Source organism: Sorex araneus, chromosome 2 (genome assembly GCF_027595985.1).
Source record: "Sorex araneus isolate mSorAra2 chromosome 2, mSorAra2.pri, whole genome shotgun sequence".
In the NCBI taxonomy this organism is placed as follows: Eukaryota; Metazoa; Chordata; class Mammalia; order Eulipotyphla; family Soricidae; genus Sorex; species Sorex araneus.
In genome coordinates, this window is record NC_073303.1 from 233,301,373 (window position 1) to 233,325,431 (window position 24,059).

General features: G+C 57.1%; 1 protein-coding gene across 5 annotated transcripts in view; it reads left to right on the top strand.

Moving 5' to 3' along the window:
• Positions 1-24,059, top strand: part of CACNA1A (calcium voltage-gated channel subunit alpha1 A) — a 115,169-nt gene that overhangs the window by 57,295 nt on the left and 33,815 nt on the right. For 4 of the 5 annotated variants that reach the window (XM_055126215.1, XM_055126212.1, XM_055126214.1 and 1 more), the window contains exons 7-22: positions 6,569-6,672; positions 7,716-7,831; positions 8,700-8,754; positions 9,148-9,245; positions 11,695-11,904; positions 14,654-14,766; positions 15,225-15,337; positions 15,432-15,563; positions 15,733-15,805; positions 16,605-16,722; positions 16,843-16,910; positions 19,124-19,230; positions 20,073-20,903; positions 21,808-22,256; positions 23,061-23,193; positions 23,655-23,784. In XM_055126215.1, the coding sequence (XP_054982190.1) occupies positions 6,569-6,672; positions 7,716-7,831; positions 8,700-8,754; positions 9,148-9,245; positions 11,695-11,904; positions 14,654-14,766; positions 15,225-15,337; positions 15,432-15,563; positions 15,733-15,805; positions 16,605-16,722; positions 16,843-16,910; positions 19,124-19,230; positions 20,073-20,903; positions 21,808-22,256; positions 23,061-23,193; positions 23,655-23,784 (2,850 nt within the window). Of the gene's footprint in view, positions 1-6,568; positions 6,673-7,715; positions 7,832-8,699; positions 8,757-9,147; positions 9,246-11,694; positions 11,905-14,653; positions 14,767-15,224; positions 15,338-15,431; positions 15,564-15,732; positions 15,806-16,604; positions 16,723-16,842; positions 16,911-19,123; positions 19,231-20,072; positions 20,904-21,807; positions 22,257-23,060; positions 23,194-23,654; positions 23,785-24,059 lie in introns of all 5 variants that reach the window. The other variant, XM_055126213.1, reaches the window with a different exon arrangement.

Below are 24,059 nucleotides of genomic sequence, written 5' to 3' on the forward strand. Positions count from 1 at the left end.
GCGCCTGTGCCCACAAGCCCATCTTTGTTTATTGGTTTGGGGATCACATCCAGTGATGCTCAGAGGTTACTCCTGGCACTCAGGGATCACTCCTGGTGGTGCTTGGGAGACCATATGGGGTGCTGGGGATCGAACCCGGGTTGGCTGCATGCAAGGCAAACGCCCTCTCTATTGTGCTATCTTTGCGACCCCCAGAATATCATTGTAGCTTCGTTGCCCCCCCAAGGCTCCTCCTCCTCCTACATTGCTTAGGTTCAGGCTTTAACCGTGAATTGGGAGAAGCGGGCGGTAGGTACGATTCATTCCAGATCTCCTTCTATCTCAAGTTGCATTAATTTGGGAGGTGGGGTTTGGGACCATACCCAGCAGTGCTCAGGGTTTACTCCTGGCTCTGTACTCAGGTATCACTCTGGTGGCACTCAGGGCACCTTCTGGAGTGCTGGGGATCGAACCTGGGTCGGCCATGTGCCAGTCAAGCACCATTCCTGCTGTCCTGTCACTCTGGCCCTACCAGTTGCCTAGATCCGAAACCAAAAGAGAAGGCCAGGGAGGTAGTGTGGTGGGTTAGGTGCTTGCCTTACAGGTGGCAGACCTGGGTTGAGTTCTGGCACTACATGGTCCCCCAGGCACCACCAGGAGTGACTCCCCCAGGCACTACCAGGAGTGACGCTGGCAGTGCTGGGGAGTAGAGGGGCCCGTGCAGGGCCGGGGACTGTTTAGAACCTGCCCTCAGCCCCTTCAGCTCCCTCTTTCTCTCTCTGGCCCCAAACACTCCCTCTTGGAAGATGAGGAAACTGAGACCAGCGCCCCCCTCCTCCGCCCTCCACCCCCCCTGCTTTGCTCCCTGCCACCTCCCACAGGGAACAGGAGGGCCTGCTGCTCCCGCCTGGCTTCCCCAGGGTCCGTTTGCCCAAGACTCAGAACAGACAGCGCTGGGGTGACACGTGTTTCCTTGTCACAGGGTCCCCCCTCACCATCTGGACGCCGACACGAGCCAGGAATCACCTCCAGCCTGCATGGGGGCCGTCCCCGACATGCACCCGCCAGATGGGCCGGAGCAGCGGGTGTGGGGGCCGCCGGGGGGCTGGGGGGCAGCTGCTCCTGGGCAAGGACATGGGTTCCCTTTGGGCTGCCGTGGGCTGAGAGGCCCCTGCACACAGCCTCTATCGATGCAGGCCCCGCAGGACCTGGCCTGGCCCCTCCCCTGCAAGGGCTGACTCCTGGCTCTGTGCTCGGAGATCACTCCTGGCGGTGCTCAGGGAACCATAAGGGGTGCTCTGGGCCAGGAACTGAACTCAGGTCAAGCACCTTGCCCACGCTATCTTTCCAGACTCCCCACTCCCAACTTTTTAAAATTAAAATCACTGTATGGGGCTGGAGCGATAGTACAGCGGTAGGGCATTTGCCTTGCACACGGCTGACCCAGGTTTGAATCCCAGCATCCCATATGGTCCCCCGAGCACTGCCAGGAGTAATTCATGAGTGCAGAGCCAGGAGTAACCCCTGTGCATCACTGGGTGTTACCCAAAAAGCACAAAAAAAAATTAAAATCATGGAGGGGACAGACCTGAGTGATAGTGCAGAGTGTAGGGCACTTACCTTACACGCAGCCAACCGACTGGGTTTAATCCCTGGCATCCCATCTGGCCCTCCAGCACTGCTAGGCGTGATCTCTGAGGTCAGAACCGTGAGTGAACTCTGAGCACTGCCGGGTGTGGCCCAAAAACAAAAACAAAAGAGTGATACCCCGGAGAAGAGCACTGCAGAAGAGCAGGGCAACCAGAGAAAAGGTCCTGGGGCCTCACATGGGCATCTGGTGTTTGCAGAGTGCTGGGGTGGCTGGGTGACTGGAGGGCTGCGTGGGTGGGAGAGGGAGGGAGTGGGGGTGTTATCCTGGGCAGAGAGAGCCTTGAGAAAGGTTTCATCAGAAAGAGGAGGAGTTTAGGAAGCAGGACTGGAAAGAAGACGGGCCCCCACCCCAGGCCACTGGAGGCTTTGCACCGCCCAGGCCACCACCCACCCCCATTTCTTTACCCTGGACTAGAAAATTGGGTGTTCTGAATCTCTCTCTCTCTCCCTCTCCCTCTGCCCCTTCCTCCCCCCTCCCCTTCCCCCTACCTCAACACCCTCTCTAGTTTTTCTGAATGAACCATCCTTTCAAAACGAGCAGAAAATGAAGCCTAAAGCAGAAGGCACTTAAGGGTGTACTGGACCTGGCCATTAGTTTGCTGAAGGAGCGTTTCTAGGGCTTTTGAAGTGGCTGGCGCCTTGCTGTGGGCTGACAGCACCGCTTCAGCATTTTTCCCTCCCCTTTAAGGCTATCGTGGGCCACTGGATAGCAAATACTATGGAGCAAGGGGCTGGAGAGATTGGGAATTCAGGTTTCTGCAAAGCTTAGGGAGTAGGCTCAGGGGCAGAGAGGCAGAACACACACACACACACACACACACACACACACTCACACACTCACAAGTAGTACCCTCAAATCAGCACCACACAAAATCTAATGCACATAGATTTTACAGCGAATAAAGCTGCACATACCCCTTACCACTGAGCTGTCTCACTGGCTCCCCCAAAAGACTCCTCTGACTATAACCCTAATGCCGGAAATTCAAATTTTCCTGTTCAAGGCAGCAAAGAGAGTGGATTACTATTTGAGTGGGGGAATAGAACTTCACTTGAGTTTATTATGGCTGGAAAGAATACCACATACCAAATTTAAAGACTCTGCCTCAGTTTCCCTACCCAGGGAGGGACCAGAGGGATGACATGTCACCTTTTAAGGTTTTTTTTCCCCCCTTTGGCCACACCCAGCAGTGCTTAGGGCTGACTCGACTCTGCCTTCAGTTCTGGAAGGCTTGGGGGATCATATGGGGTGCCAGGAATGCAACCCAGTCAGCCACATGCAAGGCAAGCACCCATCTCTCCAGTCTCAACCTTTGGGGACTCTTAAGGGGGTTGATAGTACCTGGGGCCTGGGGAGGCTGTTAGCAGGGGAGCATGTCGGTAGATGGTGGGGTCATGGGCAGGGGTCTGAGCGTTGTAGGGTGCTGCCGTGGGAGCAGGCTGGGTAGAGGGGCTGTCTCTCACCTTTCCCCGCCCTGCTTCTCATGCTCCCTCCTCCCTGCCTGGGCTGGCTTCTCTCCCGGGGCTATATTTAGCCCTACGAAATGGGGACAAGAGGCCGCAGCCACGACTGCATCCAAGGAGACTTGCAGGAAACCAGCGCTGCCTGTCTGTTTTCCAGCCCCATTCTGCTAACTTCCCTAGACCGTCTAGAACCTTCTAGAACCTTCCAAAGCCAGAGCTGCTTTGCCCCTCCCCCCAGGGGCTTGTTGGAAGCCATACATGGGCGGAAATCTGGCACATGCATCATCCCTGGGACCCACTGGTGTCTGTGATAGAAGATGGCTTTGTTGGTTTTCATTGTTCTCAATGTTTAAACTATGGGGAAATAAGCAGCACATAAAAAGTACCATCTTTTTGTTTTGTTTTTTGGGCCACACCCGGCGGTGCTCAGGCGTTACTCCTGGTTCTGAGCTCAGGGATCACTCCTAGCAGTGCTCAGGGGACCCTATGGGTGTCGGGATCAAACCGGGGATGCTCACGTGCAAGGCAATCACCCCTCCTGCTGCACTATTGTTCCAGCCCCTAAAGTACCATCTTTTCAAGTGTCAGGTTTGAGGTCATGAAGCACCATCACGGGATTGTGCAACAACCCGACCCTTCATCCCCAAAACTCTCATCTGGCGAAACTGAAGCTCTCTCCCCAGAAAACAGTCTCTCCTCCAGCCCCCTACCGTCTATTTCCTGTCTCTATGGTTTGAGTCGTCTAGACCACATCCTATCTCTCGGGCTGTGACTCCTCTGGACTACTTCCTGTCACTATGGCACTGACTTCACGTGTTGAACCCCAGGGTCACATTATGACTGTGTTATTTCAATTCCGCATCATATCTTGAAGGCACATCTGTGTTCTAGCAGAATGTGCTTGCTATTTAAGATTTGTATATGTCTCTGGGTCCAATTCCGGGTACCACCAAATAATAAAATGTTGGAAAAGGGAACGGGATCCTCAGCACCGCCAGGACCGTCAAGCGCCATGGCAGGAACAAACACAAAAAAATGAAACAGGTCTGTTCTACATCTGATGGTGCTCTGAGGCTACTCCCATTTCTTCCTAAAAATAACGGGGAGCACTCCTGGCTACCGATCCTGTGCTCCACAGTGCAGCCTGACAGTTTCCATATTTAGACTTGGTTGCCCTGGGGGCTGCCACAGCCATTCCTGGCAGTTTGCAGAAGTCCCAGCATTGAGGGGCATTGAACTCAATCTTATGCATGCCAGGCATGGGCGCTGCTCCTCTAAATTAATCTCTCCAGTCCCCTCCACCTACCAAATTTCTGTGGCTATTTTTTTCTTTGCTTTTTGGGTCATACCCGGCGATGCACAGGGGTCACTCCTGCCTCTGCACTCAGGAACTACCTCTGTCAGTGTTCAGTGGACCATATGGGGTGCTGGGAATTGAACCCGGGTTGGCTGCATGCAAGGCAAACACCCTACCTGCTGTGCTATCGATTCAGCCCCTCTGTGGCTGTTTTTTTTAGAGTGGCTTACTCCTGGCTCTGCTTGGGGCAGCTTCCTACAATGCCTATTAGTTCTTGTGGTGCTGGACATCCAGTGTTAGGCCTTCTGCATGTAAATCTTGTGCTCATGTTGGAGATAGCCCAGGGGACTATCTCCAACATCCTGCCCCAAGCCACTTTTCTCCATTTTGGTTTTGGGGCCACACCTGACTGTGTTCATGGATCACTCCTGGGGGTGCTTAAGGTAAATATATTCAGTGCTGAGAATTGAACTCGGGTTTGTTACATGTAAGACAAATGCCCTGCCACTGTACTATCACTTCAGCCCAAACAAAACTATGTTTTATTGAAAATAAACATAGAGAAAACACAGCCATAATAAGGAAGGAGCTCCATCCATTTTATACACTGAACACAGTAAACAAGCAAACTTCTCAGCTGTAGAGGACCCCTAGAGGTTGCCATGAGAGGCTCAAGCCTATTTGGCATGAAGGGAAGTGAGTGTATGTGGGTTTTTTTGTATTTTTTTTTCTGTCTTGCTTGACACTAAGCTGCTCAGGTTCCTTTTGATGTCAGACACACCTTCATGGAACCTGACCCCGTTATTTGGGGTTGGAGGTACATGCAGTGCTAAGGAAGCCCTGAATACCATTTCCAGTAATATCCAACCAACTAGGATGAACTCTTCAGTGTCCAAACAGCAATGAGTTGATGTTATATCCAGCACTGTATGTTGGGAGGAGAGCCATATAGTCGTGGGAGTCGAACTTGGGGACTATGCTCTAGCTCTTTGCTCATGCCTTGGGCACAGACAGATCCGTGTTTTTGTTTGGGGATGTCCAGGTCTGTTGCAAGTAGACAATTCAGTTGGATCCTCCACTGCATTTTACGAAGTATTTATACTTTGGGTGATGGGTTGCATTGGGTTCCATTTTACCTCCAAGTTCCTGTATTGAAACATTAACTCCCACAAAACCCCCACAACCTCTGTGACTTTATTTGAAAATGGGGGTCATTGTGGAAGTTATTCATGAAAACATGGTCATTAGGATGGGCTTTGATTTGGTAGGACTGGTGTTGAATAGAAGGGAATCAGATGCAGAGACCAGCGTTCTAACAGAATTGTCAGGGAGAAGAAGTGCCTATACAAGCTAAGGGGAACCAATATTGTCAGCAAACCCTGAGATGCCACAGGAGGGGCATGGAACACTCTTCTGCAGAGACCTTCGAAGATTCCAGCCCTGCTGTTCCCTCATCTTATCTTTGGGGCCTCCAGAACTGTGAGCTTATCCTTTTCTGTAGTTCTGAACCAGTGTGTGGTTCTCTGGAAAACTCATACACCATGCCTCAGCAGCCATGCCAGTTCCTTTTCTCCCTCTTTCTCACGAAACATGCCACAGTCAGTCTGTCTCTGTTAGCCTTTCTGCTGGCAACAATGTTTGTGCTTCCCAGGTGAGCTTTTAAAGCCACTTGAGGGGGTGCAGCATTCTCTAGTAGTCATAGAGCTGCTGCTGCTCCTGTCCCTCATTGTGTCCCTCACCAAGGATCCTCCCCTTTCTCTGGAAGCTGGTAATGTGAGGCTTCCCCTAAGCCAGATGTCATGTGTATGGGTCCCGGTTCCCTACCAAGTGATCAAAACCCCACATCCACTCCTGTGGAGCTAGTTCTGTAAATGTGGGTTGGCTGTTATTTTTTTTTTTGGGTCTCAGCTTCTGCATTTTAAAAGATGAGTATGAGTTAGGGACCGTAGGTCATGTGCTTCAAATATAACAAACACTGTTGATGCCAAATTCTGTCATTCTCAGTCTTATTGCTTTTCTTTCTGCCGCTTGATTTTATTCTTCTCTTTCCTTATTTCTTTAAGGGGTGGGGAGGTCAGCCAGTTCAATCAGTGTGTGGGAGAACCAGCGCCCCCATATCCCTCCTCTGAACCCTCCTTGGTGGTAACCTGCCTTCTTCCTTCCTTGTCCCCCTCCCAGAGCAACGATGCCTCAGGGAACACTTGGAACTGGTTGTACTTCATCCCTCTCATCATCATTGGCTCCTTTTTTATGCTGAACCTTGTGCTTGGTGTGCTTTCAGGGTAAGTTTGCCTCCTACCCTCTCACCTCCCATCTCCAATCTCTTTCCCAGGAAAAGGGGGCAGAGCCTCATCCCTTGTCTCGTGCCCTGGGCAGATGGGGCAATGACCCTCTCAGCTGAGCAGCTGAAATCCAAAAAAATTTTCTATTTTCCAAATATGAAATCTGTAGCACTGTAGCACTGTCATCCCGTTTTTCAACGATTTGCTTGAGTAGGTACCAGTAACGTCTCCACTGTGAGACTTCTTGTTACCGTTTTTGGCATATCGAATACATCATGGGTAGCTTGCCAGGCTCTGCCATGCTGGCGGGATACTCTCGGTAGCTTGCTGGGTTCTCCGAGAGGGACGGAGGGATTGAACCTGAGTCGGCCACGTGCAAGGCAAATGCCCTACCCGCAGTGCTACCACACAGGCCACCTCGTACCCGTAAACTTTTTTTTTTTAATCACAAAATAATTTTTCTCAACCCACAAAGTCAGGAATGGCAGGATAGCTCTGTGCTGCCATCAGGATCTCCAGCCACTCCCTCCTCCTAGATTTCTACCCTGACATCTCTACCAGCAGCTTTATAATCTCAGAGATACCTCAAGATCTCAGAGCCCGTACAGTGCATTCATGTACTGTGGCCATTCCAGACAGGAAGAGGAAACTGATAGACAAGAAAGAGGCATGGCCTAGACAGAAAGGAGGCAGGATATTAGGAAGAGGCGGGCCTAACTGGGAAGGCAGGAAGAGGCGGGACCTAGTCGGTGGTCTGGTCCGTACTTCCCTTTAGGTCTCCTTGGAACTACTTAAAGTGGGGCTGGAACTTTTTCTTTCCCAGCACTGCAAGGACGGAGCCAACAGCTGGCGGCTGTGCCTGCAGAGTATAGGAAACTGGGCAGTGCCCCCCCACATCTAGAAAATACGGGTTTTCCCTTCCGGGTAGTCCTGACAGCTCTTTGTAGCAACCCCTGGCCCACTCATGGGAAACCCCCAGCCCATCCAGGAAAAACACCTGGCCTACCAAGGGGAAACGTCCTCTTTTTTGTGTACTTCTGCAGGGAGTTTGCCAAAGAAAGAGAGCGGGTGGAGAACCGAAGGGCTTTTCTGAAACTCAGGCGGCAGCAGCAGATTGAACGAGAGCTCAACGGGTACATGGAGTGGATCTCTAAAGCAGGTGAGGTAGCCAGCGGCAGGGAGTCCGGGCCAGAGCCCACACAGTGCACCATGCCCACTGTGTGTGTGGTAACGTGAGAGGGGGAGACTGAAGAAGGAGGGTCTGATGGCAGCGTCCTGCTAGTTCCCCAGGAGTCTGGACTGTACTGTATGAGCCTTGGGGCGGGGTCAGAAGGCAGCATCTTCTTCCAGTATAGAATACTGACATTTTCCAGCTCGAGGTGGAAACAGCATGAGGGTTAATGCACTTATCTTGCATACAACTGTACCCAGTTTGATTCCTGGCACTGCATATGGTCCTCTTAGCACCACCAGGAGTGATCTCTTGAGCCAGGGGCAGTATCTGAGCATGGCTGGATGTGACCAAACCAATCCCACCCCTACCTCTCTGTAGTGAAACCCAAAACTCCAGTTCTGCTGCCTCCTGTTCATGCCTTTGTGTCTGCTTAGTTGTAACCTCGAGGGAACTGTAGCACCCACTGTGTAGGGCTGTTGGGGTCTTCAATGGGATAAGCCAGGTCTTTGGTTCAGCCGCCTTTCCATGCCACTATAAAACGGGAAGAAGGGTTGGAGGTGAGATGCTGGAGGAGGGCCCCTCTGGGGAGGGGACATTTAAACAGGATCCCGAGGGTGTGAAATTGGAAGCTGAGACCTGGAAGGGTATTACAGGCCAAGGGAATGGCAGGTGCTGAGCTGCTGAGTGTCCTGATAGCCAGTGTGGTTAGAGCAGGTGGGCAGGAAAGAGTGTGTGACGTGAGGGAGGGATTTCTGGGGGCGCCAGGCCGGGTGTGGGGAGAACAGAGACACGGATGGGCCGTTCCTCCTTGGGGGCCCAGGGGCTCAGCTCTGCTTCCCTTCCCCCCCTACAGAAGAGGTGATCCTCGCCGAGGGTGAGACAGACGGGGACCAGAGACACCCTTTTGATGGTAACTCTGAACCTGGGGAAAGGAGCAGGGTTCTCAGGGGGCTGTGGAGATAGGGGGTGGCCTTGGTGCTCGTCCCCTGAGGTCAGGCCAGAGCGGGACCGGGTGTTTGGGCGGGCCATGATGTGTGGAAGGAGCTAGTGTATGTGGGCGGGGCCGGTTATGTGGGGAGGACCTGGTGTATGTGGGGCGGAGCCTGTGTATGTGGGAGGGGCAGGTGTATGTGGCCTGGAGCAGGGGTGTGTGGGAGGAGCCTTGGGGGCGGGGCCTGTGTCTGTGGGAGGGGCCAGTTTAGGGGCGGGGCCGGCGTATGGGGGCTGGCTGGCTGTGCTGCGCCCTCCTGTCCCCTGTCCTGCGGAAAGGGTGATGGCTTCTTCTCTCGTCATGTTCCTATTGTTGGAGCTCTGCGGAGAGCCGCCATCAAGAAAAGCAGGACCGACCTGCTGAACCCCGAGGAGGCCGAGGATCAGCTGGCCGACATCGCCTCAGTGGGTGAGTCCTGCCTGCCTGGTCGGGGAAGACCCTTATCACTCACTGTCTGGGAGAGACGGAGGCGGAGTGAGATCAGGATTGGGCAGCAGCCTCCCACCGCCTGTATGCTGTGGGGTGGGTGACACACTGATCACCCCACCAAGATGTAGCATTTCCCAAAGCCTCCCACCGAGAGCTGTCCAGAGTTGGCCCCCTAGTGGGCTCCTGTTAGAGTGAACGACAGAGTATGCAGATGGACGTCTGAGGGGCAGAGGGGTAGGACATCCTGGAGGACCGGGGTCTGAGTAGGAGTTGGTTGCAGCAAAGCCCAGCACATGAGACCAGAGGCACCCTGGCTCTCTTCCTGTACGCACCCCCCCTCGTAATCCGTCTTGACCTTCTCAAGAGTGGATACTTGGGGGCTGAAGTGATAGCACAGCGGGTAGGGCGTTTGCCTTGCACGCGGCCGACCCGGGTTCGAATCCCAGCATCCCATATGGTCCCCTGAGCATGGCCAGGGGTGATTCCTGAGTGCAGAGCCAGGAGTAGCCCCTGTGCATCGCCAGGTGTGACCCAAAAAGAAAAAAAAAAAAAGAGTGGATACTTGGTTTTAGAAATGGGTTTTTCCCCCCTTGAAAGAGAAAGCGTCCAGGGCAGGGCAGAGCAGGAGATCCCTGGGGAGATGTCATTTAGGAGGAGGGGGGAGTCCAGGCAGAAAGTAGGGGAGGGTGGAAGGAGTCTGCACGTTCTCTCCCGCTAGGCAGCAGTCTGCACGTTCTCTCCCGCTAGGCAGCCGCAGACCCTCTTACACTCCTCACTCAACCCTGCCTCTGACCTTCAGGCCAGAAGTCAGCGCGTTTCCAGGGCTGGCCTGCCCGCCCTCAGGCTGGCGAGGGCACCGTTGGGCCACCGGGCTGAGTCTGTCCCTGTCTCCACCCTGGCGAGCGGTGGCTGTGATGATTTGTATACAGTGCTTCCCCCACCCCTTGGGCGTATTTCCTTGGGGGATAATTATAGGATCAAAGATATTAACAGCTTTTCAACTCATTATTCACAGAGCCACTCTGAGTTTCGAAAGCATGGGGCCCATTTATAAACCTGCCAAGTATGCGGGTGTGCACCCTAGGCCCCCCCACTCTGAGACTCTGAGAAGGCGGGGTCCCCACCCGCCCCAAGGCTGCATTAGTTTGGGTTTTCCCCATCTAGCCACAACATCCTTCTCCTGGGCGTGACAAAACCATTCCCAGTTGGTCTCTTTCCAGGAAATTCGTGAGTGAGGCTATTTCATGAAGGACCCCCCCATATTTCCACAATGAGCTGCTGCTGTTCAGTTATTTGGGTCGCATCCAACAGTGCCCAGAGCTGACTCCTGGCTCTGCGTTCCAGGCTCGCTTCTGGCGGTACCCGGGCACTGTATTTGGTGCCTGGCCCCCTCCTCTGTCCCACTGTTGTCCTTATGACACTCTCGTCTGCCTCTGTTACCTCCAAGCCTCCCCCCATTGCTTGGTAGTCTCAGTTCCGTGACCCACGGCCACAGGCTTGTCACCTGTCCATGCTGCCCCTCCCCTCATCTTGTCTTTGGATACCCCCTGGGAGTTGAGGTCACCTGGTGTTTACCCATCTCCCTGTCACTTCCTTCACTTGATGTGATGCCCTTCTGTTTTTACCCCAACTCCATAGTTCCATTTTGCCAGGCATAAGTATTTTTGTCCTTGCCCCATTTACGAAACACCAGGTAGTAGTTAACAACAAAAAAAAATAATAATAAGGAGTGCCCTCGACTCTCTAGTGGAGAGGACCAGGCATCTGACTTTAATTAGCAGAAGACAGAAAGGCTGTCATGTCCCCGAGCACAGGATGTGGGGAGATGGGGTGCTGCCTGCTGGAACATCCTTTGTAAGGTGGCTGGACCCGCTTGGTTGCTCCTCGTCCCAGCATTGCCACTTCCAAGATATTTCTCTGCAGTGAGCAGAGGGGGTTAGCTGCCATCTTTGGGGTTCAGAAACACTTCAGTGCAATGGGCAGGGTTCTTTCCTTGCACACAGCTGACTTGGGTTTCCCGGGCACCACATAGGGTATCCTGAGCCCCACTAAGTGTGACCCTTGAGTGCAGAGCCAGGAGTAATAAGCCTGGAGCACAGCCCCCCACCCAAAAAAAAGAAAGAAATGGGAGCCTCAGAAACAGTTCTCCTGCTTAGCCAGAGAGACACCGGTGCAGCCTGTAGGAGTGTCCCTCCTGTCTGCCAGGCACCCTGCCATGTCGGGCAGAGGTGCCAGTGGAGGCTGTGGTGGCCCCTCTCCAAGCTTGACTTGTTTCCCCACACCGTGGGCATCATAGTGATGTCATGTAGCGTCTTATCTTCTAGCCTCTTCCCCGGCACAGAGGCCACAGGGCCACTAGGCAGCGGGGAAAGGGAGCGTCAGCTGTGCAGGGGACGCCCGTGACTTGCTCCCTCCTGTTCTCTGCCAGGCTCTCCCTTCGCCCGAGCCAGCATTAAAAGTGCCAAGCTGGAGAACTCTACCTTTTTTCACAAAAAGGAGAGGAGGATGCGTTTCTACATCCGCCGCATGGTCAAAACTCAGGCCTTCTACTGGACCGTGCTCAGCCTGGTTGCCCTCAATACGCTGTGTGTGGCAATTGTCCACTACAACCAGCCCGAGTGGCTGTCAGACTTTCTCTGTGAGTACCGCCCCGCCCCCACTGAGCCACGCCCCTGCTGATCCCCATTAATCCTGATCCCCATTAATCCTTGAACCACTCCCCACGTGCCACTCCCCCTGCAGAGCCACGCCCCTAATGGTCCCACCCCCATCAAGCCAGGACCCTCGGAGCCATGCCCCCATCTTGCCCCACCTCCAAATCAAACCCCTATTCCTGCCACGCCGTCACGGAGTGCGGCCCCCATAAGACCACGCCCACCAGAATATCCATTTCCCTGCTACATTTCTCGCTGCTGTAACTTGGGATTCTTCAGGGATCCCCCTGGAATCTGCCTTTTCCTGGTGCCCCGACTGCTTACTAAGACTTGTACTGAAGGGCAGCCCCCTAGCTAGGAGGCCCCTGGCATTTCCTGGCCAGCCTCCTGCTGCCCTCCAAGGTTAAAATCAATCGCCAGGCTGTGGAATGGCCTGGGGGCTTGCATGCCAGAGGCGGGGTTCCCATCCCCAGCACCACTCGCTCCCCTGGGGCCCCGAGCCAGGGAACCCCCCACCCAGCACCATCAGATGTGGCCCCAAAATAAAACAAAAGATGAAGTTGATCTTCTGTGACTGAGAGGCATTCACAAGAGACTAGGGGCTGGGGGTCCTGTCAGTGGCCCCCCTCACGTCTGCTCCCTTCTTTAGACCCACCCCACTCCACACGCCTCATGTCTCTCTGAAAGCTTTGCTCGAGACCCCCCTCTAACAAGACTGTGGGCTTCTGTTCCTTCCGGAGGGACCCAGAACAACCCCCTCCTTCTGGATCCGGATTCCAGAAATCAGCACCAACTTGTATCCATCGTGCTGCCCTGGTTGCCTGGCTGGGGTGCAGTAAAAGGTAGCAGAGCTCTTAACAAGTAAAGAGTTTCAAGAAATCAACAAGTATGGTGTCTGGGTGCAGAGGCCTGGCTCTGGCTTGTGGGGACCCCCCCACGTGAGGATCCCTGAACATCATGGCTGCCTACCTAGTAATATCGTCCCCCACCCCCATTTCTTGAATTCATATTAGACCCTTGTCCCCTAGATCTGAATCAACACAGCAGCCCTGCCGCCAATCAGGGCTTCGGCCTAGAGGATCCCGGGAGCCCAGGCCAGGTCCTGTCCTGGCCCTCGTTGTCTGCTCTTGTGCCCCTCCTGCAGGGAACCCCCCAGAGGCCACTTCTCCTTCCCAGAACCCTGACCTAGTTCCAGCCGTAGTAATTGCCTCTGTCCACCCCCCCCTCGAGACTCCTCCCAGCAAGGCCTCTGTGTGTCCTACCTCCTCCAAGACTCTATTTTTAATCGCCCACATTCAGGCCCCCCTGATTGCCGAGCTCTGCCTGTCCTGGTTTGGCGACAGACAGTCAGCGTTTCTGAGCCTCCCTGTCCCTGGCACTGGAGCCCCTGTCTGTAGCGCCCTTCAGTACCCCCCACTTCCCAGGCAGGACCCTAAGAAGTACAGTGGCCTTGCTAGGCCCATGCTGGGCACGGAGGCAAGGCAGGGTTGGAGCCCCATGCTTAAGCCGTGTCCCCAGGGGTCAGGTTCCAGCCGTGGTCACTGAGCCACCTGGGGACTTTGTACCTGCTCAGCCCCTGCCTCACCCCAAGACCCTGGGCAGGCCTTAAGGGATTGGGCATCGGCCCCCTCACTCTCTCCCTGTGCTGTGGGAACCAGTGCGCCAGCATGGACGGGCGCCCTGGCCACAGCCCCGGTGGCTTGGTTGTTTAATTGGCTGATGGTTGGGTGATGGGTGGATGGTTGTTGGGTGGGTGGGTGAATAAGGTGGGTGGGCGGTTATTGATTCGCTGATTGGTTAGCCAGTTGTTTAGTTGTCTGACTGGCTAGTTGGGTGTATTGGCTGTAGTTGGAGCTAGCTGGTTCTTTGGTTCATGTATCAGTTGGTAATTTGACTGGTGGCTTGGTTGGTTTCCCAGCCACTTCATCGGTCAGCTTGTTCTCTCATTGGCTGGTTGGTTTAAAGATGCACTAAGGGGCTGTAGACATGGCACAGTGGGAAGAGTCTCTGACTTGCATGTGGCTGATTTGAGATCCGGGGTTTGATCCCTGACACTCCGTGGAGTCCCCCAAGGCCCACCAGGAGGGAGTGATCCCTGAGCGCAGAGCCAGAGTAACCCCTGAGCACCGCCAGGTGCGGGCGCAAAACAAAAATAATAAAATAAAAACTATGCTAAGCCCCCAAGAAGCCCCAGCTGGCCAGCACAGGACACAGACCCTGTCAGTGCCCTGCAGCCAGCCCATCAGACCTGGGCAGGGCTTGAAGTGCGAGTGGGGAAGCGTTGGCCTCCTCCTCCTCCTCCTCCTCCTCCTCCTCCTCCTCCTCCTCCTCCTCCTCCTCCTCCTCCTCCTCCTCCTCCTCCTCCCCCCCTCCTCCTCCCCCCCTCCTCCTCCCCCCTCCTCCTCCTCCTCCTCCTCCTCCTCCTCCTCTCCTGGCTTTGCACTCAGGAATTACTCTTGGCGGTGCTTGACGGACTCTGTGGGATGCTGGGGATTGGATCAATCCTGGGTCAGCTGCACGCAATCACGTGCCCTCCCCGCTGTACTATGGCTTCGGCCCCTGAGTTTCCTTTTTGGTAGAGGGGAAACGGAAGCCCTCGGCCAAAATCACTGAAAGTCATCTACCCCCTCGCTGCTGGCCGAACCAGCCCCAGGACAGGGCACTGGTAGACGGGAGCACTGGAAGCTCTGGTGCTTCCTGCTCACGCCCTGTCTTCACCCCCTCTCCCTCCAGACTATGCAGAATTCATTTTCTTAGGACTCTTTATGTCCGAAATGTTTATAAAAATGTACGGGCTCGGGACGCGGCCTTACTTCCACTCCTCCTTCAACTGCTTCGACTGCGGGGTGAGTTCTGTGGTCCAGCTCTTCCTGAGCGGTGCGGCGGTGACCCTAGGTCCTCTCTTGGGGGACAGAGACACCAACCATCAGAAAGCAGAAAGGGGCTGCCCTGGACAGTCACTTTACCTTGGTGGCTGTGGGAACTCTTGGCCTGAGGAAGAGGGTTGAGGTCGGGGTCTGGCAGGGGTGCCCCTCAATGAAAGGGGGGACCACAGGGCCAGAGACATGACTGTGTGTGTGTGTGTTTGTGCGTGTGTATGGAGCGGGGGCATCTGCTTCCGGGTGGCCAGCCCAGACTTGATCCGCATCACTGCACAGGGTTCCCCTGAGCGCCCCTAGGAATGTACTTTGAGCACAGTCAGATATGGCTTCCTACCGAAAAATCAATTACAAGAAGGGGTGCCGGGCTCCTGACCCGCTCTTTGGGCGAGATTGCAGCCAGCACACAGCCCCCTTCCCCGCAGGTCATCATCGGGAGCATCTTCGAGGTCATCTGGGCCGTCATCAAACCCGGCACGTCCTTCGGCATCAGCGTGTTACGAGCCCTCAGGTTACTGCGTATTTTCAAAGTCACAAAGTGAGTCTGGGTCACCCTGGCTGGCATCCTGAGTTGGGGGGTGTAGGGTGGGGGCGCCAGGGCCATGTCCCGCCTCACCCCCACCCCCTGGCAGGTACTGGGCATCTCTCAGGAACCTGGTCGTGTCTCTGCTCAACTCCATGAAGTCCATCATTAGCCTCCTGTTCCTGCTCTTCCTCTTCATCGTGGTCTTCGCCCTGCTGGGGATGCAGCTCTTCGGCGGTCAGTAAGTGCGCTGCCGCCTGGGGTCCCCGCCCGCCTCCACCGTAGAGGCACCCTGCGAGCTGGGTCTGCGAGCAGCTGGGCGGGTGCCCCTCCCTGCCTACTCCCAGGAGAGGATCTGGGGAACCAGGACCCCAGAAACACTTGCGTGCCCCCCTGCCTCCTCACCCCAGGTTTAATTTCGACGAAGGGACTCCCCCCACCAACTTTGACACCTTTCCAGCGGCAATAATGACGGTGTTCCAGGTGAGAACCCCCCGCGGCACCCCCAAGAGGCAGGGATGGGCGAAATGTGGCCAGCGGCTTCCACTGCAAGAATGGGGAGCAGGCTCGGCAGACTGGCCCGGTGGGGTTCTTCTGCAGGCCTTGGGGACAACTCCCCACATGGTCTGCGTGCAGGAGGGGGCTCCAGGGGCTGCTCTCTCCTCTGCCCGGAGTCCTCACTTCTGGTGGTCAGAGGAAAGCAGAAATAGAGACACGGAGACACCCGCATCCTCCTTCTTATTCCGCTCCAAGGCCAGAAGCCCCACCTCACCCCGCTGTCCCCAAACACCCCCATCTCTGAAGGAGAGGATTTGGGGGTGCTCCACAGTAATGGGGGTCCTTTAGCATAGGCCTTTTTCATCCCTCCGCCCGACAGAGAAGGCGGCGAGCCATAAAGGTTCCGCTCTTCCTAGAAGCCAGGCTGGAGTCCCACTATAGGCAGACGTGTAGCGGCTTTGGGGGTTGGGGTGCACGCGTGCCAAGGGGCGTGGCTCAGGGCCTGACTGCATGTGCCAAGAGGTGTGGTGGGGAGCGTCTTAAGGGTGTGGCTCAGGGATCTGACCTCACATGCACTGAGGAGTGTGACGGGGGTATTTGACTATGCTTGCGTAGAGAGGTGTAGCTCTGCGTCTTACTGCGCATGCACAGGGGGTGTAGCTTAGTGCCCATGAGCAGGGTGGCGTGGCTCAGTCTGCCCACGAGCAGAGGGGCATGGCTCGGGTTCTTGCAATGAGCACCCACTGAGGAGCTCGCAGCTCAGGTGCTTTGGGCTTCCTTGCAGATCCTCACTGGCGAGGACTGGAATGAAGTCATGTACGACGGGATCAAGTCGCAGGGCGGTGTGCAGGGCGGCATGGTTTTCTCCATCTATTTCATCGTGCTCACGCTCTTCGGCAACTGTATCCTTCCCCGGTGGTGGGCTGTGGGCGGAAGCCCCGGGAGGAGGGCTTCGGTGAGGGGCAGCAGCTATCCCGGTGCCTACGGTTCGGGTGATGTTTCCCTGACTCCGGCGTCTGCAGACACACTCCTCAATGTGTTTCTGGCCATCGCGGTGGACAATCTCGCCAATGCCCAGGAGCTCACCAAGGTAGCGTGGGGGGATGAGGACCTGGCAGAGAGACCACGGGGCTGACGGGGCTGGCGGGGCCGGAGCTTTTGCAGAGGCCCTGGGCCAGGAAGACACCTCCTGGTCCCCCACAGACTGTCACGCTTCCAGCAGGGCTCGTCGCAGAGGGGTGGGGTGAGGGCGAGACAGCGGGGTACACGGAAACAGATGGCAGGGTGCACCCCACACCCTTATGCAGGGAATGGGCAGTGACAAGGGACTTCCGAGGACAGGGAGGCCGTCAGGCAGGCAGTCGGTGGCCACGACAGGTCTGGAAAGACAGGACAGATGGAGAACCGGGTCCTGAGGCTGCCTGAGAGGTGCCCCCAACCCCCACCCCACACATCCCCTGGAGCTTGGGAACCAGCCAGTATTTCATCACTTCCACTTGGATGCAGCAGAGAAACACAGGCTGGAGGCATGACCAGCCCCTTCCTTGTGGGGAGGGGAAACCAAGGCCATGGAGTACATGGTTTTTTTGTGTTTTTTTTTTTTTGGTGGGGGAAGAGGAGGGTCCTCATGAGTGGCCTCAGGGGCCGGGGCTGGAACTTAGGGCCCTTCCATCAGCTGCTTCGCATATGCTCGCTTGAGCGGCTGTGGCTTGAGCCTCCGTTTCATGGAGCTGGTCAAGGGCAGGCTGGGATTCGAACCCAGACCAGGAAAGTGCCCACACTCAGGCTTCTTACTCAGCTTCTCTTCAAGCCCCGCTTGGGAGGCCTGGGGTATGAAATTAAGATGATCATTACCCGCTTCCCGAGTGCTGCACTTGTGACCAGCAGGGCCACGGCACTGGAGTTGCTGGGGGCAGTGGCCCTGGGCCCCTAAGCACCGTCTGGAAGACACTCCCCACCCTCCAGTTTTTCCAAACTAATTATAACCACCTCCCAAGAGATATAATCACCCTTCTAGGGTGCCCAGTTCCCTCTAGGATCAGGGATAGGGAGGTGCTGTGTCCCCCTAAGATGGATGGGAAAACCGAGGCCCACAAAGGGTGTGAACCTCCTCTCATGGCTAGGAAGGGCACAGTAGAGGTGTGAGAGAAGACAGAAGGACAGCTAAGTGGAGAATGACGGTGGTACCCACACAAGAAGCCCCTCTTCTGTGTGTGGTCAGTGCTGCCAGAGGGCCTGGAAGAGGCAGGAGGCAAGTCCACGCAGGCAGCCTCAGAGGAGGCCAAATTGCTTTCAGAGCCAAGTGCACAACCGGAGCAAGCCAACCAGGGATGGCTGCCCAGGTTGCACACTGCACCAAGGAGCCCCTGGGCATTTTTTGCTGCCAGGACAAAAGCATCATGGGAACTGGGCTAGTGGGTAGGGCGCTTGTGTCTACCCCCAGCAGCCCCATCCCATCAAAAGAAAGTCAAAAGCAGTAAGCGCCTCCCCCCTCCCCCAAACACACACCAGTGCCTGTCGCTGACCCTCTAGCCACTGGACCTGGGAGGGAGGGAGGGCAGGGTTCCCACCCCCCAGGTCTCCAGCCTGGGGAGGGGGTGTGTGGGAAAACGTGAACAAAACTGGCGAGGTGTGTATGGGTGTGTGTGTGAGTATGGTTGTGTGTGTGTGTGTGTGTGCGTGGTTTTTAACCTCTGTGCTGTCTCTTCAGCCCTTTTTAAAATGAGGCAGAGCCCAGGGACGACAGGACAGCAGGGAAGGCATTTGCCTTGCATGCAGACAGCCTGGGTTCAATTCCCGGCACCCCATAATGTCCCCTGAGCACCCATCAGGAATAATTTCTGAGTGCAGAGCCCCGAGTAACCCCTGAGCACTTCTGGGTGCAACCCCCCCAAAAAAAGAGCAAGAACCCAAAGGGCTGGAGCACGTTCTTGCAGAGGCCCAGGCCCAACCCCTGCCCGAGTACCACCAGAAGGGATCCCCAAGCCTGTGGCCAGGAGTAGCCCCTAAGCACTGCTGGGAGTTGCCCCAAAACCAGAACAAAAACAATCCTACAAGTTTCTTTACAGAACTACTGAGCTGCAGAAGGTCTGTGGGCCAGCAGGGGGCTACGGACCCATGTTTGAAAACCACTGGGCCCCAGAAGGTTCTGTGAGCAGGAAAGCTGTGCTCTGCTCCCAGCGGGCTGTGCCTTGTTGCCAGGGCACCTGGCTAGAAGGCCCCTTCCAGGCGGGCGGAGGGGAGAGGAGCCTCGGCCCAGACCCAGGGTTGATGAATGATGCACCGCTCGTGCGTGCCTTACAGGACGAACAGGAAGAAGAGGAGGCGGCCAACCAGAAACTGGCGCTGCAGAAAGCTAAGGAGGTGGCAGAAGTGAGCCCTCTGTCAGCAGCCAACATGTCCATCGCCGTGTAAGTGCCCCACCCCCGCCCCCATAGCAGCCTCTGCAGAATTGGTGATGGGGCACCCACTGCAACTGGAGCAGCTCTGTGCCCACCAGGGGACTGGGTGGGGAGCTAAGACTGGTTGGAAGGGGGTATAGGAGTTTTGGAAGCACCTAAGCAGGGTATGCAAAGGGCTTGGGGTAGGAGCTGGGCCTGGTGTGGTTCAGGAACAGGAATGGGGGAGTGGAGGGTGCAAGTGAGTTGGGTCAAAAAGACACAGGGGGAGATGTGCAGGGTTGGGGGGTGCTCACTGCGTTCCAGGAAGGACATGGGCTTCGGCTCTGAGTCAGCCCGGAGCCACCTGAGGGCTGGGGAGCAGCAGAGGGTGGAACCAGACTCAGTGTTCAGGGGTGCCCCCCCAGTGACTGTCCGGCCCTCGAAGCTTGCTGGGGACTCATACAGGCGGAATGCCTCGACAGGGGTGGTGGTGTTAATAATTACCTGGACAATCGTGGGGCCCATGAGTGTATCTCTGTGCAATGACCGAGCAGTTTATCCCACTTTCCCCTATTCTGGTCCTCCCCACCCCCTTGAGACCAAAGTCAGTCAGAGGCATCCCAAAGTTTTGAGCCCCCCACAGACTGGTGTCCCACCTGATGTTAGGGACACAGGGGGCCCACCAGACATTGGGTGCTACAGTTTGAAGTGGAGGGCTGGGGGCCACGGTGACACCCCCCTCCCCGGAGAAAAGCAGCACGACCCCTAGAGCGCCGAGGCCAGCGAGCCAGTGTGCATCTTCCACGCGGGGCAGAGTGGCCGCCGGGCCCTGCTGGCCCGCGTGCGGCTGAGCCCGCGCCCCGGCCTTGCAGGAAGGAGCAGCAGAAGAACCAGAAGCCCGCGAAGTCGGTATGGGAGCAGCGCACGAGCGAGATGCGCAAGCTGAATCTGCTGGCCAGCCGCGAGGCCCTGTACGGAGAGCCGGACCCCGACGAGCGCTGGAAGGCGGCGTACACGCGCCACCTGCGGCCGGACATGAAGACGCACCTGGACCGGCCGCTGGTGGTGGACCCGCAGGAGAACCGCAACAACAACACCAACAAGAGCGGCGCGGCCGACCCCGCGGCGGACCAGCGGCTGGGCCAGCAGCGCGCCGAGGACTTCCTGCGCAAGCAGGCGCGCTACCACGAGCGCGCGCGGGAGCCCGGCGGCCCGGGGGGCCTGGACGCGCGGCGGCCCTGCTGGACCGACAGCCACGAGGCCGAGCTGAGCCGGGAGGGGCCTTACGGCCGCGAGTCGGACCATCACCTCCGCGAGGGCGGCCTGGAGCCGCCGGGCTTCTGGGACGCCGAGCCCGAGCGGCCCAAGGCTGGGGACCCGCACCGCGCCCGACACGGCCGCCGGCAGGGCCAGGGCGGCAGCCGCGAGAGCCGCAGCGGCTCCCCCCGCACCGGCGCCGACGGGGAGCCCCGCCGGCACCGGCCCCACCGCCGGCCGGGCGAGGAGGTGCCCGAGGACAAGGCGGAGCGCCGGGCGCGGCACCGTGAGGGCAGCCGGCCGGCCCGGGGCGGCGAGGGCGAGGCCGAGGGCCCGGACGGCGGCGGGGGCGAGAGGCGGCGGCGGCACCGCCACGGGCCCCCGGGCCCCGCGTACGACACGGACACGCGCAGGGACGACCGCGAGCGCCGGCACCGCAGGAGGAAGTAAGTGGGCGGGGCTCGATGGGTGTGGCTCGATGGGCGGGGCTGGTGGTGGGCAGGGCTCGCGGGTGGGTGTGGCTTGTCGGGTGGGCGTGGTTGGACTAAGGTGGCTCGCTAATAGGTGTGGCTGGGAGGGTGGGCGTGGTTGGACTGATGGGCGGAGCTATTGGCCTTTCCCACGCGGTGTCTCTAGCTCATCGGTAGATTGACTGCGCACACTGCAGTAGCTCAGGGATAGAGTTCCTGTCTGTTGTGTACAAGGCCCTGGGTTTGATTCCCAGCACCACCAAGCTTTGCCTACAACAATTTTTAAAAAGTAGGGGGCGCTTCCCTTGCATGCAGCCAACCTGTTTAGATCAGCTCCACCACCAGTGATCCTTGAGTGCAGAGCCAGCAGCACCGCTAGGTATGACCCAAAGGCGAACAAGAAAGAATTACCATAATAATAAAATCAGGAGGTCATTTGTATCCTTTGGGGGAGGAAGGAGTTGGGCCACACCCAGCAATGCTCTGGTTACCCCTGGCAGTGCTTTCGGGATCATATGGGATGCTGGGGATCAAACCTGGGTCGACCATGTACAAGGCAAACGCCCTACCTGCTGTGCTTTGGGTTTAGCCCTTCTTGTTGTTTATTTTATTTTTAAAAACCTCCTGAGGAACTACTTTATACTTTTCTTGTCTGAAGCTTAGGTCTAGGGGGAAAGACAGCAAGTTGTAGAGAGACCCTTTCCCACAGAGAAGAGTGTGCCCTGACTCCTGAAACCCCAGAGGATGAGGTTTAGGTCACTGGAAGGTCGAAGGTGGCCACGGTCTCTCCCCGTTCATCCAGGCGGGGTCCTCTTTCCCTGATGGGTCTCTGTCAGTCTTCACTCAGTGGGGGTCTTTGTCCCTGGTCTCCCTTCCACAGAGACAACCAGAGCTCTGGGGTGCCTGTCTCAGGCCCCAACCTGTCGACCACTCGGCCGATTCAGCAGGACCTGGGTCGCACCCAGGAGCCACCGCTGGCCGAGGCCATCGACAATATGAAGAACAACAAACTGGCCACGGCTGAGTCTCCCAGCCCTCATGACACCCGGGGCACCCCGGGCCTGCCCCCGAGCCCCACCAAGATGGGCAACAGCACGGACCCCATGCTGGGCCCACCCACCCAGGCCCCCAATACAGCCAGCCGCCGGATCCCCAACAACCCGGGGAACCCGTCCAACCCCGGTCCCCCAAAGCCCCCCGAGAACAGCCTTATTGTCACCAACCCCAGCAGTAGCCAGGCCAACTCAGCGCAGACTGCCAGGAAGCCCGACCACACTGCGGTGGACATCCCCCCTGCCTGCCCGCCCCTCAGTCACACGGTCGTGCAAGGTGAGAGGCCCATGGGGACCCTGGGAGGTGGGGGGAGAGCATGGTGCCCAGGGCGCTGGCCTTGCACATGGCCGATCTGTGTTCAGTCCCCTGAGTCCCATGAGGAAGGATCCATGAACTCAGAGGTAGGGGCTGGCCCAAGCACCAGAAAAGAGAAAGAAAAGGCCGAGGTTCAGAGAGGCCCTGTGACAAGATTCATGTTCCCGGGCTGGTGACCCCTGGGCTAGGTCCCAGGAGGGAGCTAAGGGGAGGGAGGAGGCAGTCGGGCTCCCTAGCGGCAAGCAAAGATGCCGGGTCTCAGTCTCCCTGCATCCCCAACAAGGCTGGGGCCCACTTCCCTGAGGGTCTTCACCAGACTGCAGTCCTGGAGGGCGGGTAGGCAGGCTCTCCTGGTTCCAATCCCAGCCCTGCCACCTTGGAGCCAGTCACACTGTCCGTCTGTCCCTCCTCCCCTGGAAGGCGGGGATCTTAGTGTCCCGTCCTTTGTGGCTTACGGGGGACCTGGGAGCGGACGCACTGCCTGTGCCTGCTCCAGGCAGCAGGGTGAGGTAGCAGATGCCCTTGGCTGGTGGGAGAGCATGGAAGGAACCCGGTCCCCTGTCTGTTGTTTTTGTTTGGGGGCCACACGCACTGGAGCTAACGGCTTACTCCTGGCTCTGTGCTCGTGAGTCACTCCTGTGGTGCCCCGGGGGAAAGCGTGGAGTGCTAGGGATTGAACATCTGTCAGCTGCAGGCAAGACCAGCCCCTTACCAGCCCCCTGTTGAATCTCTCTGCCCCCGCTGTGTTGACCCTTGTCCTCATAGTGAACAAGAACGCCAACCCAGACCCACTGCCAAAAAAGGAGGAGGAGAAGAAAGAGGACGATGACGGCGGGGAGGATGGCCCCAAGCCCATGCCCCCGTACAGCTCCATGTTCATCCTCTCCACCACCAACCCGTGAGTGCCCAGGCCAGGACTCAAGCAGGGTGCAGACCCCGGCAGAGCTTGTTGCATAAAACACTTGCATGTGTGAGACCTCCCCCCCCAGAGAAATAATAGTAGTAACATTTTTTTAAGTGCTGCAGATAAAACTCGTAGTGTGCTCATGTGGGGTTGGTGGGGGAGGAATCTTTGCAGCCACCTTCTGGAAAATCACCGCCATAAATATTCACATCTCCCTTCTATCCAGCAGCCCTTCAGAGAGTGGCCGTCTAGGCCAGGGAGGCACAGAGGGCCGGAGCGCGTGCCCCGCACTCACGAGCCCCAAGTTCTAGCCCCAGCACCACTTGTCCCTGACAGAAAGGAACGCTGAGGTGGGGGAGGGGTCGGGAGGTGGAGACTGGGGGACCTTGGTTGTGGGTCATGAGAGGGCTCAGGGAGGGATTGGGTGGTCTGAGTGGACCCCTGCACGCCCGCAGCCTCCGCCGCCTGTGCCATTACATCCTGAACCTGCGATATTTCGAGATGTGCATCCTCATGGTGATCGCCATGAGCAGCATTGCCCTGGCTGCCGAGGACCCGGTGCAGCCCAATGCGCCCCGGAACAACGTGAGTCCCCGACTCCGCCCCCTCGGCCACAGCCCCGCCCCTCGACCAAGCACCGCCCCTTTGGTTCAAGCCCTGTCTCTCTGTCACTGTCAAGTCCTTGTGTTCGAGCCCCGCCTTTCAGCTCAAGCCACTCTCCTTGTTTCCGGCCCCACCCCTTGAATCGGACTCCTCCCACTGTGACCATGGTCCCACCCCTTGGTTCTGGCCCTGCCCCTTTATCCAGGCTCCTCCCACTCTGACCCTGGCGCCAAGACTCCACCCTACTCCCTAGCCCA